This window comes from Botrytis byssoidea (genome assembly GCF_014898295.1).
Source record: "Botrytis byssoidea strain MUCL 94 chromosome Unknown BBYS_039, whole genome shotgun sequence".
Classification (NCBI taxonomy): domain Eukaryota; kingdom Fungi; phylum Ascomycota; class Leotiomycetes; order Helotiales; family Sclerotiniaceae; genus Botrytis; species Botrytis byssoidea.
In genome coordinates, this window is record NW_024065880.1 from 141,685 (window position 1) to 154,699 (window position 13,015).

Here is a 13,015-nt window from a genome sequence, read left to right on the forward strand (position 1 = left end):
AAACCCATATAATTCTCACGCTAAGAATAGGATGAATTTCTTCAATTTTGGGTCGAATTTTGTGATTCGAAAACGAGAAGGAAGGGAATGGAGTACGTTGTAGTTATCGGGATCAATCATGTTATCATTTCATAAAGAAACATACTGTATAATCCTGGCTATGCATTCTGAGAATTTAAAATGGAATGTTGGAGAATTGGTCTACTCGAAGCGATGGACTAGTGCAGTGTTACTAAATGTGAGTGACAGAATCCAGCTACAAGCTTATTTGGTACATCTTAACTTCCAATGAAAAGCCATATTCGCACGTGATTCACAGTTTGTCATTGGTCATAAGAGAAATACCCTCTGACTCATTGTACTGTTTTCCTTGGATTTATAATTTCCAAACTTTAGTAGGGGGAATATCACGGGCTCCATAGTCATTAGTGGGTGCTTCAAAATAAGGCAACCGCTCTTTCCATTCTGTAATGGAGTTTTGATCACCAGTAAGCTGTGAAACTGCCATCCTCAACTTGTTTGGCTTCTTTGGAATTGTGTGGAATCAAAATGAAATTTCATTTTATCGACTTATATCTTGACTGTAATACTTCACCATAGACTTCTCACGATCCCATTTCGCATCCCCAGCATTGCTCTGCGCCAGTAAATGCCGATCTTGGTTGGCGATAAGAGTTGTTGATGGATCAAATCATCATATTTCCTTCATCACGTAGAAACCGTATCTCAGGTTACACGAGGTTGTGATAGCGCTTTGAATTGGGTAATAAATGGTTCGGAAGTATATGAAACCGAGTGATACTTGCACTGGTACCTTTAAAGGGACAGAACAAGACCCACTCCACTCTACAGCTGCCCAAAACTGTTTTTCATCCATAGATATGTTGCGTTTCTTTGGGGTTTCAATCAAGACACAAATTTGGAGGCAGAATTAAATATCAAAATCGATCTAGACACGTATCCCAAATCTGTATTTGCTATCAGCTAGAACATACACAATAAGCCCGGCCTTTGCTAATCGTTGTTTCTTCAAAACGAAGCACGAAGTTGAAAACGCTCTTGCCTATCTAGCACAGAATAAACTTTGTAGTCGTCGCGATTTTCGATAGATCTGGAAACAAAGACCCATACCAACCAATCAGAGCCCAAACATTTTTTTTTCAATAGTGGCATTGGAAGTCAATCAATGACGACTGGACAAGGAGCTTGCGACGTGTAGCAATATTCAAATAGGAAATGTTGATGAAAACGTTCCGAGAACTATGAGCAACGAATACGTCAGATGTGATATTACTCTCAATCTTCATCATTTGGTGATCGCATTTTCGCTGTGCTCAAATACGTAACGATATCGTTATTGGCATGTTCTCATTATGGAGAAATGAAAGCATCTTCGGTGTCGTAAAGAAATACCAAAGTAGTTACGTCCAACGAGCACACCGATGCAGTCTCTACGTAACCGAAAAAAGCGGCGGAAATTGAGTACCCTTTTGAGCCTTTCAAATAACTTCTTTAATAGATTTTAAATTTATACAAAATCAAATGCTGAAATTTGAAAAAAGCGAATGAAAATTTGAGCTTTTTTTATATTTATAACTAAGACTATATATTTAATATTGTAATGAAAGAGATTCAAATTGTTGAAGTCCTCTTAGATGGGATTGATTTCCCGCCGCTTTTTTCGGTTACGTAGAGGCAGTGTTATTGTTTCTCAAAATTCACACGTGTATTGTTGTGCTAAAATGTGGGGACATTTTTGAAATTCACAGTTGATCAAGCAAGTGTACTGGCAAGTAATCTGACTGTAGAAGAAAATAGATCGATGGGATTGCTGTTTAGACTATCGTATGATCAGATAGGTACCGGTAACCTTTTCTAATTCTGAAAATTTTAATTCCAATAATTTTCTGCTGTATGTAGAACGAGTTCGTCTCAAGATGCATGACTACCTATTGAGAACATCTGCAAGCCTATCTTTGAGCATGAAATGAAACATTATCCAAACCTGGTTAGACATGCAGTGACTCAAAAATATCACAGATGACAGCTCGTGAGACGAAATGTATAGAATAGCATTTTCTTTGTGCTGTTGTGCGATTGTGTTTCGGTTAAGCGAGCTTTGATTCAGCTATATACACATTCATCAATTGACGAGGTTGAAAGGTTGAAAATCAACGAGTGAAAATGAATATCGGTGATGAGAGTTCTTGAAGAAATTTGGATTGATTGCTGTTCTGGAATTGCATCGTTTAGATTTGGCCAGCTTTTACAGTTAGAAATCGAAATTTCCCCCGTACTGCAGCACCGATGACTCGCGAATTTTCCACATTGAGCGATATGAAAATTCTTAGTTGATCCAAGTCTAAAATTGCAAGAATTTGGAGGATTCTTACCTTTCTTTCTCAAAAGCATCATAGTGATCACTATCCTTTCAATGATAGGAGAGAAACAAAGCTTTGAGATACTATTCGTGACCCGTATGATGATATAAACCACGGCTGTATTTTGGAGGGCCTGAAGACCTGTAAAATTCATGAAATCCATGGAATTTAGTAAGAAGGTTGAATTCTTGAAATTAAAAAAGACTTACAAAAGAAAAATACAATAGTGGTCATCTGCTATTACATAGTTTTTGCTTCGTGAGCTTTTGAATGTCAAATTGAACTTTATGTGACCTTTATCCATGTGAGTATAAAGGGGTATATCCCAAACTGAATGGTATCACTTCATGTAGACAGAGTATTTTGAGTTACAAGTGGGAGGAAGAACGATAGCACTTGGGACATAACTGCCAACAAGTGTTTAGCTCAAGATAATATTCAACCCTAAACGTATGAGGATAATTGCAGATCTTTCATCCATATAACATAGTACGATAAGATATCCCTCAATAAGTCAAGTCATTTATAGAAATTATATTCCAGACATGCAACAAAACACATTTGTTCCTCTTTCGGGAGTATGATTGGCAAGAAGCAGTCTGGGAGGAGCAAGACAGATGCTAGTAATCTTCCTATTAGCTGAATATACATTCACACTTCTTCAGATCTACAAGTGATTCTGAATATATGACATAACCATGGAAGTACGAAGTTATTTATAGAAATTTCATTTCAGATTTGCAACAAGAGACTTTACTGTATCTATCTAGCATTTGATAGGTGAGATAATATTGGGTTGAAGATCAGCTGACGGTCTATCTTTTGACATATGGATTCAGATATGCAACATAGTGCTATTGTATTTCAATATAGAACCTGATAGGTGAGAGATAGTGAGCTAAAAGTTTACTTTTCGTCTATTTTTGACAGATAGATCCAGACTTGCAACAGCAAACTGTAATAGTGTTGCTCAGAACTTGATAGGTGCAAGATGGTGAGCTAATAGTTAGCTGTCTGTCTACTTTTGACAGGTGGATCCAGATATGCAACATAATATTATTTTGTTTCTATTAGTGTGTGATAGGCCAGATGTATTGAGTTTAAGTTAGTTGACTTCCTAATTTTTTGACAGGTGGATCCAGACAAGCAACACATCTGTAATTTGATAGGTGCAATATTAGACAAGGAATTAGTCGACTTTCTATTTTTTTGGACAGGGGCGGCCAGATATGCAACAGGATACTAATTTTGTCTCCACTTGAAGTCTAATAGGCCAGAGATATTGGGTTATAGTTACCTGGCTGTCTAGTTCTTGACAGGGAGATTCAGATATGCAACAAAAGACTGTAATGATTCAATTTGAAATTTGATAGGTGGAGGATAGTGGACGGGGAAGTTAGTTGGCTTTCAAATTTTGACAGGTGGACTCGATGTGCAACAAAATGCCTTTTTGTCTTTACCTGAAGTTTGATAGGCCAGATATGGCGAGCTAGAAATAGAGTAGGAAGTTAGTTGGCTCTCTAATCTTTTGACAGGTGGATTTAGACATGCAACGAAATGGACAAGAAATTTGCTAAGAATAAGTGTGATTGTTGCGAAGTAGACGATCAGAACAGCAATCAAGTTCTATTATGAGTTTCTTTCTTCTAAGACTCCTTTCAGACACATAAAAATTCTTCAATCGCTCCATTATAATGAGGACATGTGTCAATTGTTTTCGAAATTTCGTCCAGATTACTCCTGTCATTAGTCCCTCGAGTCTTGAAGAAACGTCTGATACGACAACCAGCAGACGTGAATATCGCATACACTGATGTTTGTATTAATTTCTTGAGAAGATTCATACCCGATGACGGCAACGCATCTTGCATCATCACAATCTTGCTTGACTCAGCGACAGAATTATTGCCCTAGGCATCTCGGTGGATCCGCTTAAAATTAGCGAAAGTTAAACGTCTACCCAGCGAGCTTAGGTATGAACATCTTAGGATAGGATCTTGGCTACGGTAGCTGGCGTCTCTTTTCATCTAGTAAGCTAGTAATAGAGGTTTGATCAGTACGATCGTTTGAGGTATTGGGCCTCGTGGAAACGATCGAAATCGTTTAAATCATCTATCGAAGTTTGAAACATGCTTGCATCATCGAGCATTGAAAGCTTTCATATGTAGTGAATTAATATGCTCCTGTTGTATTAATTTACCCATGCATAGGTTTTGAGGGATAGATCCAACTGTACCTAACATCCATCATTCAAAGTAGAGGGGTTATTACCCAATCATGGATGTATTGTGTCAGTACCGACACCTCGAAACCTTCCTTAAAAGAATCTACAACGCATCCAGCTCAGCTCGTCGATCCAAAAACTTTTACTTATAGTAATCAACCTAAATGATTCGTGCTTATTCGCTTTTAGCTAGTGAATTGACTGAAACCATCCATGTCGAATCATTTCTCATCTTCCATGCATCAGTTATGTCATAAAACGGTTGGTTTATTCTTGCCATGACGACCTCAACTACGTTATACTGTATTACTTTAATGGCAATCAAAACTCTATCGTGCCATCGATCTCATCCAGATATGCAACAAATCGAACTCAATCGTGTCATGAATCTGTTATCTCTTATCCAGATATGCAACAGGAGGGAACCAGTCACGTTTTATTTTTTGAATAGATCAAAATCCTGACTCAGGTTTCTTATATAAATGGGCAAACCCAGAATTTCAGATCAAATTTTCAGGATAGTTTGCGATGTTCGCTGCGAAGCCCAATGTAATGTGCAGAGTCAGGCCTTTTTTAGATCAAGCGACGTTGAGAGAATAGTCCATGTAATTGAGATGCCTTGCTTCGCTCCTCTCCATGTTGGATTTCATTGATATATGCAGCGTGCGAAGCTCGAGTCATGAATCAATTGCACAGGTAACTCAGCCGCTCCATAAATAGAGAGCCTTATTTAGACATGTAGTGTGAGTCATTCAAATCACAAGCATAAAGTTCGGTATATTTAGCTTCCAGCGAAGTGCTAATTAACAGGTGGAAACAATTCCCGAGCAAGTTTAGAAGTTCTATAAATAGAGATCCAATTCTCAGATATGCAACATGAGGAGTTCAGATTAAACTCCCGGTAAAGGGATAAAAATAGTTTGGGGTAACTCTGAGATGGTAATCCGTGGTTGGATCGTCTTGCTGCATAGGTCCTGGTAGGCATACTAAACATTCCTTCAATGTGCTGAGTATACAGGGGCAACCATCACGTAAATAAGTTCAATGCTAGTCTCTATCATAAATTATTCTTCTCAGTCACTGATCTCTTTTATTGCAATTTCTGCTGCTTGGCCTGAAGCTCAGCTAATTAGGCTTATCTACTCAGTTGATAAAGCAATGATCCAAATCCTTTATTTCTACTCCGATTTAAACACATTTTATTCCTCTCTAAAAGAATTTATTGATATCTCAGCTTTAGAGACCTGACTATACATTAGATAAATTGTATATTAGACTTGCTGTTATGAAGGTGATGTAATATTTCTCAAACTAAGCGCCTTGCAAAAGCAACTGAGGTTTTTATCTGTACATTGATCTGTTTACTCAAGTATCTCAAATGAATTTTGCGGTACCAGTCAGTGTAGGCAATAGTATTTCCCGTATTCCGTATACGGGTTAGTTTAGTGGTATGTATCGAATTTTTTCGAAATATATATATATATATAATACAGAATTCAACAACACTGAAAGTATTTAATATCATTTAGTTATTCAATACTATTAGTAATATACTGAAATACTGGAATTCAATATAAAATATACATTCCTATTCAAATTAGACTAGAAATAAAAGATTTTCATTTAGTTTGAAATAAGGAATGGAAATTTATCACCTAATACAAATAGGAATATATATTTTATATTAGATTTTAGTATTTCAGTATACTGTTAGTATTCTTTAGTATATAAATATGTACAAGAGTAGTATAATCTCCTTTCTATATGTATTAGCTGCAATATCAATATGCTAATACGCGCTACAGTTTCACTGTAGTATACTATTGCCTACACTGGTACCAGTCAAAGCTGGCGTAGAGAAGAGAATCATCCTGAACGTAATAATTGTATTCATTTTATAAAAGATGAGGTTGATATCTCTCTCGAGTCAAGAGCAACGCGAGACTCCGATACAAATAACTTCAAATAACTAAAATGACAGATTAAATCAAGACTTTGAAGCTTGAATTCCCGATCTAATGATCTCCACGACTTTGACGCCCCTCAATCCCTTGATTATGTTAGCCAGAGTTGGGAACGTCATGTCCAGTTCCCCATGCTCCAGATCTGTGAATACGATTTCAGCTTTCCCAGCTTTCCATCTCTGTTCTCCTTCAGCTTTCGGTATTGAAGGATAGATTGTCGCGTACTCCGCATCTTGTCCCTTTTTCATACTTGATGGAATGGCCTTATAGTGTAAAACTGGACTTTGTAAAGCAGACTCAGCATCTGGAGCCTCCTCCAAATCATCCAAGGTGAGGCGACAAAACTCGCTACCTTCCCAACCAGCGCTTAATACGAACGACGATTCCGAGCTAGCTTTTTGATCCAATTTTGCGAATACCTTCGAGAACCCTAACTCCTCTCGGCCAGTAATGATTGGATCAGCCATATTTTCGAAGAGAACTGGCAGAAAGTCACCTCTTATTTCAACCGAATCACCGGAATCGCTCCCTGAGGAACTCTTGTGCACGATATCATGAACATATAACCCCAGCATTGAATACCACCGACCTCCGAGCCACTCTAAATTCTCCAAGCGCGTAACAGAGAACGAGGCAGTTGCCCACATACCCTCCGTACCAATTTGGAAATCATCGGATGGCAAAAGAGTCAATAGGTAGCTTTTGTATGTTTTAAAGGTGATATAACTTGTTTTGTATGTCGCCTTCAAGGGTTTTCGTTGTATCCCGTTGAGATCTTGTCTTGGACCTGGGCTAGGCCCAAAGGACATTGGCATTCTCCGATACAAAGCGTTTTTGTTCAAATGCCGAATCAAGATTCCATGCGCATGATCGTAAGCATCATGGGATAGATTGATTTGCGTGAATTGCATCGGATCTATAACCTTTCCTCCATGCTTTCCACGAGGAGTTTCAAATGCAGCTTGGCGAGTGAAATCTTGTACGAGTGTAGCACGATCATATCTGGCTTCAACGTAAAGCTTCAAACGTTGCTGAACATCAGAAGATCGAGTACCTAATGGAAATAGAGCGCCGATTGCCGCGCTATCTTCTATTGCCTGAGCACCACCTTGTCCTTGATGTGGAAGAAATCCATGAGCTGCATCTCCAAGAAGTGCCACTTTCCGTGAACCCAATTATCTTTCCCCATTTCCTCGTGATCCAGTAAACTCCATAGTTTGACGTCTTCAGGGGAAGCCTTGGCTAGTAGAGCTTGGACATCATCTGTATATGAAGTGTAACAATTCAAAAGGGAGTCTTTGGATGCGCTTTGACTCCACTCTTCCGAACTAGCTTCCGTTTCTTCTTCCGGATGCAGTGCCACAAAATTCAACAAAGTGTTGTTCCTACATGGATACGCAACTATCCTTCGATCTTTTCCGTATAGTAGAAGCAGTTGTCCAGATTTCTCAACGAAATGTGCTGTCTTAGGATCTACTCGAATCTTGTCGATTGGAATTAAGAATCTGAAAGCATTGGTTCCAGATGGCTCTGGGGGTGGAAGATCCTTCAGCAGTAAACTTCTGATCTTTGAATGAATGCCATCCGCAGCGATTATGAAATCACCCGTGTGCGTAGATCCATCATCCAACGTTAGAGAAGGGATTTCAATATCAACAGACGCAACTCTGCTTCGAGTGTGCAGGACTGCTGGTATTCCTTTGCCTGTCTCAGAAGTAGCAATATCCTTCAGTGCATTATGAAGGTCGACTCGGTGTATCAACTGTCAAGGGTATGGAAAGACTTTTGAAAGACCTCTCACATCTCTGGAAAATACCAATTCCCCACTTGGTCGATACTCCGATACCCACTCTGTCTGATTGGCGCCATGATCCTCTGGTATCATGCCAAATCTTCTTAACAGACCATTCACATTGCTGGGAATGTGTATTGCTGCACCAGTTTCAGATGCGAAGCGAGACTGTTCAAAAATCTATCTACTAGTTAGTCTCGGTATCTTGGGTAGAATTCAGGGACTTGTACACACTTCCACAATGTGTCCTGCTTGCCGCAGAAAAATCGCTGCTGAGAGGCCTCCAATCCCACCACCCGCTATCAATACCTTTAAAGGTTTGTACTGATCATTGATATTGTCGTTGGTATTCATCGTTAATTTCTAGGTTCTATGAATTAAAAAGCTTTGGAAGTGAACTAGCTTTTTGGTATTGCTAGATGTGGGATTGAATGATTATCGTCAATATGCTCACGAAAAATCAGACATTGAAGATATGTATGTTCTCATTCATAGACATACAATCTCCGTGAAGTCCGTCCTCTGGCTTTCCCGCCGGGATACAGGCATCTATTGTTGATTTCTGTAGCGTGACTGGAGCCTACATCAAGAATTCTGACCAATTTCTGTATGTGGCCGCGGTTATCACGATTTACTCCCGGTTATGGGGCCCCGCACCCACCGGCAGTTTCGTTGTTATACATTTTACATCGTCACCCTCCACTCGGCCCCACATAATCTTTGCGACATGCAAACAACCCTCTGATTACTAAACCGGGATGCAAAATCCACGGAAAGACTATCGTAGTCCCGGCAGCATCTCGAATGGAGGGTGAAACATAGCCAATTTATTATTGACTATCTTGGTCTTCTTTGCGGCACTTGTCTTACTTGTAGGTAATACTTATTCACGCATCCAGTTACCCCATCCTTGGCCCTGAAGGAGTAATATCACCATACAATTTCAGCGAACACTTAACAATACTCGATCATTTATATCTCCAAGTCTTCATCTCAAGATACCTCATTCATCCTTCCACACCAAATTTATACTCCGTAATCGCCAAAATGGTCAACACAGTAGAGCCTAGTCCTCTAACCAATATCTCCCGACACATCACCGACCATGACCGTAACGGCAAAGCCATAATATCCTCCTTTCTCTCCTCAGAATCTACCTGGACCGCCACGAAAGGCGCCAAGTTCTTTCTGGGATACTGCACATCGGACTTTCCAGTAGAGATGAGCTCCAACAAAGACATATCCAGCTACACGACTTATCTATCGGCTCCACCAGGCCTAATGGTTCCAGGGGGTACCGTCCTCCGTGTCGTGGATATGGAACCTGGGCATATCTCACCGATGCATAGAACTACGAGCTTGGATTACGGGGTGGCTATCGAGGGGGAAGTGGAGTTGGTTCTGGATGGGGGTGAAAAGAGGATCTTGAAGAGAGGTGATATTTGTGTGCAGAGGGCTACAGCTCACGCTTGGAGAAACTGTAGTGAGACAGAGTGGGCGAGAATGCTATATGTTCTGACAGAGGCAAAACCGGTTATTGGAGAAGATGGGAAGGAGTTGAAGGAGGATTTAGGTACAATGGATGGAGTGAGGAAAAGTGGCTAAGGATTCGTGAAGATAACCTGATCACGGTCGAAGATTTCGCAATATAAACATTTTTGTGTACTTGTATCATCAGTGGACATTATCTCAGTTTCAATTTTATCTATCTAAAAACCTGAGATTTCTATTCGATGACAGCTTTGTGTATAGATGCAATTTGTGAAACATTAATCGACTTTAAGGTTGTTCTCATCCAGTATCATCTGCCATTCATAAATTGGATCAGTAATCATCCTATACGATATCCATTCATTCAATGTTGCTTGATCTTTGAGCTTCTGGACGATAAGTACCCTCATCTTGAATTGAAGATAATACCGGTGAGAATCAAGGATATCAGTTATTTTTGCTTCAAGGCTCGGGACTTGGGACACAAATCCAAGGGGTGTTGATAAAATGATAGATGATGACCAGGGAACTTTTTTTTATAGAGTTGATCGACATTATGAGATCCCTCAGTATTTAATAACAGAAGGCATGAGATGACAAGTTGTCTTTCCCATGTTCAGTTCAAACTGCAAATTTTGTCTTATACACAGCAATATTGAAGACTAGTGGCACTTGTCCTCTAACCATCCAGGCTTCTCCAAAGCAGTTTTATACGGCAGAATTGAATTATCAGAGTTTTATAAAACATTCAATTCTAAGATTTTAAAATATTACATGACAAGTAGGTACATCTAAACCCTTATAATCTTGATGGCACAATAGGCAATGTGACGAAATTCTCCTGTCCATCACCGAAATGGATGTTATTCTTACCTGCAAATTTCTCTACGGATCTATAATTCCAAAGTCAGCACATGTATATCTCTCCTACAAGGACAGAAGATTAAGGAATCAATCAAAAAAAGAACCTTACCTATCCTTCTCATTTCCATGAGCAAAAATTCCACTTCCCTGAGTATCCCCCGAACTCACTTCCAGCACAATCTTTCCCCCCTTTTCTACCACAACATTAGTAGGCCACACCTCTACATCCACTGCATAGCCAGTTTCAGGTTTAACTTCCTGAACATCTATCGAGCGATATTTGCGATATGGTTGATATGGTAGATTCCGCGGATGATTCTCCGCGATTTTACGAAGAGATACTCGGAGCCAGCCTTTAGTCAGTGGAACTGGATCTCCAGCTGTGCCGGTGTAGAAAATTTCTTCGCCTGAGGGGGAGGTATGGCGGAGAGTCAAGAAGATATCGATGTCTTTTGCTGGGGCGGTTGCTGATGTGGAAGGGGAGAGGGATACGTTAAGATGTGCGGTGACATGTCCGGTAATTTCTGTTTCTTGCTCGAATGGTGCGCTTGTGAATTGGACGAGTTTTGGATTTTTGAGACTTCCCAAAGCATCATATGAAACCTTTTCCGCACTTGATGCTGGCGGATCTCTGGAAAGTGTCTTCCCTGGTGTGAGATAGAATTTGGTATATTGTGTTCCTGCTAATGGCCATCCTGTTTCTTCTCTTCGTTCATATTTGGTTTCTGCTTCAGCATTATTGTAACCAACATCGCCTTTTCGAAGAATCACACTGACAGGGCTGACTTTTCCGGGGATAGACCAGCCAATTTTGTCGTCATCCTTGAGAAACGCATCGAGGAACGATTTCTGTATCTCAACTTCTTTCCTGTAGTAAAAGGGAAGATCGTGGCGTCCAGTAATGAAACGAAGATACTTCAACTTGGAACCTGCCCACATGTAGCCATTTACATTGCCTAGAACTTTCATCAGTAACCGTCAAAACAATCTTGACATCCGTGAACTCACCTCGAAGATGCAACAAAATACCTCCCCAATTCGCTACTGATAAAACCGGAACATCAATGTCCTCCAAATTGAAATCCTTTGATTTGTAATAATAGTCATCCAAAAAGCGATTGTTAACGTTATCGATAGTCTGGTCATTACGATTCTTAAGAAGCGTCTCTTCATCTAAATCCCCTCAATGGTATTCTCACCCCATTTCGAAGCTGCACGTCCAGGTCGACCGTATTGATTGGTGATAACTTGTCTATTCCACCAAAATCGAATGAATTCATCTGAGAGGATTCCACCATGTCTGCATCGATCACGGTAATAATCAGTCATTCCCTCCAATGGTATGATAGCCGCAAGACCCTTTGGCCTACGAGCTGCAACACGCCATTGACTGCCTATATGATATATTAGTACAGAATAGACAAGATTAGAGATTGATTGGTCAGTATTACATACCTGCATAATAACTGATTCCCAACAGTCCAACTTTTCCAGAAGACCAAGGTTGCTCGGATGTCCACTCAACAACATCAAAGAAACACTCGCTCGTGCCTCGAGACATTGTATCTAAGAGTCCAGGACTTTGACCCAGTCCTCTCTCATCCGCTCTTACAACCACATATCCTTTGGAAGTCCAGAATACTGGATCTGGGGTTTCCCAAGCACTATATTTACTTTTATGCTCAGGGTTGACCTCGCTGAAGGATTTGGCGAAGAAACTTTTGGAACGACAATGTCAGTATGTATAGTTTACTCTGTGATGATTTGTGTGGAAGGATATTTGACAGTCTATACTTACTTAACGTAAGGGATGTCTTTTCCATAAGGTCCATATGTCACAAGGACAGGGAATTTGGCACCTTCTGGAGCAATTGGTCTATAGACATTACATCTCACAGGAAGATCAGATGCCTTCAATGGAATGGAGACGTTTTTCTCAAATACCAATCCATTCTCTTTGTCTTCAATGACTTCTGAGATATCTCTAATCTTATTGCTGGTGGTCATCGTGAATGTTGATTCGCTAATGATTGATATTTATTTTCGGCCAAGGTGATCAAGATGTACTTGTTCAAAACATCAGTTGCTGTGTTTTAGAGCCTGGTATCTTTCCTTTCACTAAAACCACCGTCACTAGCAGCTCGATTGTTAGCAAAGTCTCTGTCGGGCTGCAGCTAAAGGCCGAGCAGAATATCATGGAAAGATTACGGAATGTGGGGGAGTGATGGCGGAAGCGAGATTTCCGTTCGGGATGACGCTACGGGCGACTAACTAATCAGGGGTTAATGCAATTACACAC

The 13,015-nt window shown here is 40.1% G+C and overlaps 3 protein-coding genes across 3 annotated transcripts; 1 reads left to right on the forward strand and 2 right to left on the reverse strand.

Annotated features, from left to right (window-relative positions):
* Positions 1 to 6,592: 6,592 nt before the first annotated feature.
* EAE97_011615 (uncharacterized protein) lies at positions 6,593 to 8,715 on the reverse strand (the record flags this gene model as incomplete). Its single annotated transcript, XM_038882130.1, has 4 exons — positions 6,593 to 7,728; positions 7,779 to 8,331; positions 8,386 to 8,541; positions 8,596 to 8,715. The coding sequence occupies 4 exons, from the start codon at positions 8,713 to 8,715 to the stop codon at positions 6,593 to 6,595; spliced, it is 1,965 nt and encodes a 654-aa protein (XP_038727028.1).
* Positions 8,716 to 9,408: 693 nt separating this feature from the next.
* EAE97_011616 (uncharacterized protein) lies at positions 9,409 to 9,966 on the forward strand (the record flags this gene model as incomplete). The annotated part of the gene is made up of 1 exon (XM_038882131.1): positions 9,409 to 9,966. One exon carries the CDS (start codon positions 9,409 to 9,411, stop codon positions 9,964 to 9,966), a length of 558 nt encoding a protein of 185 aa, XP_038727029.1.
* Positions 9,967 to 10,651: 685 nt separating this feature from the next.
* Positions 10,652 to 12,723, reverse strand: EAE97_011617 (uncharacterized protein; the record flags this gene model as incomplete). Its single annotated transcript, XM_038882132.1, has 6 exons — positions 10,652 to 10,745; positions 10,826 to 11,672; positions 11,725 to 11,889; positions 11,916 to 12,110; positions 12,172 to 12,434; positions 12,515 to 12,723. 6 exons carry the CDS (start codon positions 12,721 to 12,723, stop codon positions 10,652 to 10,654), a joined length of 1,773 nt encoding a protein of 590 aa, XP_038727030.1.
* Positions 12,724 to 13,015: the final 292 nt, after the last annotated feature.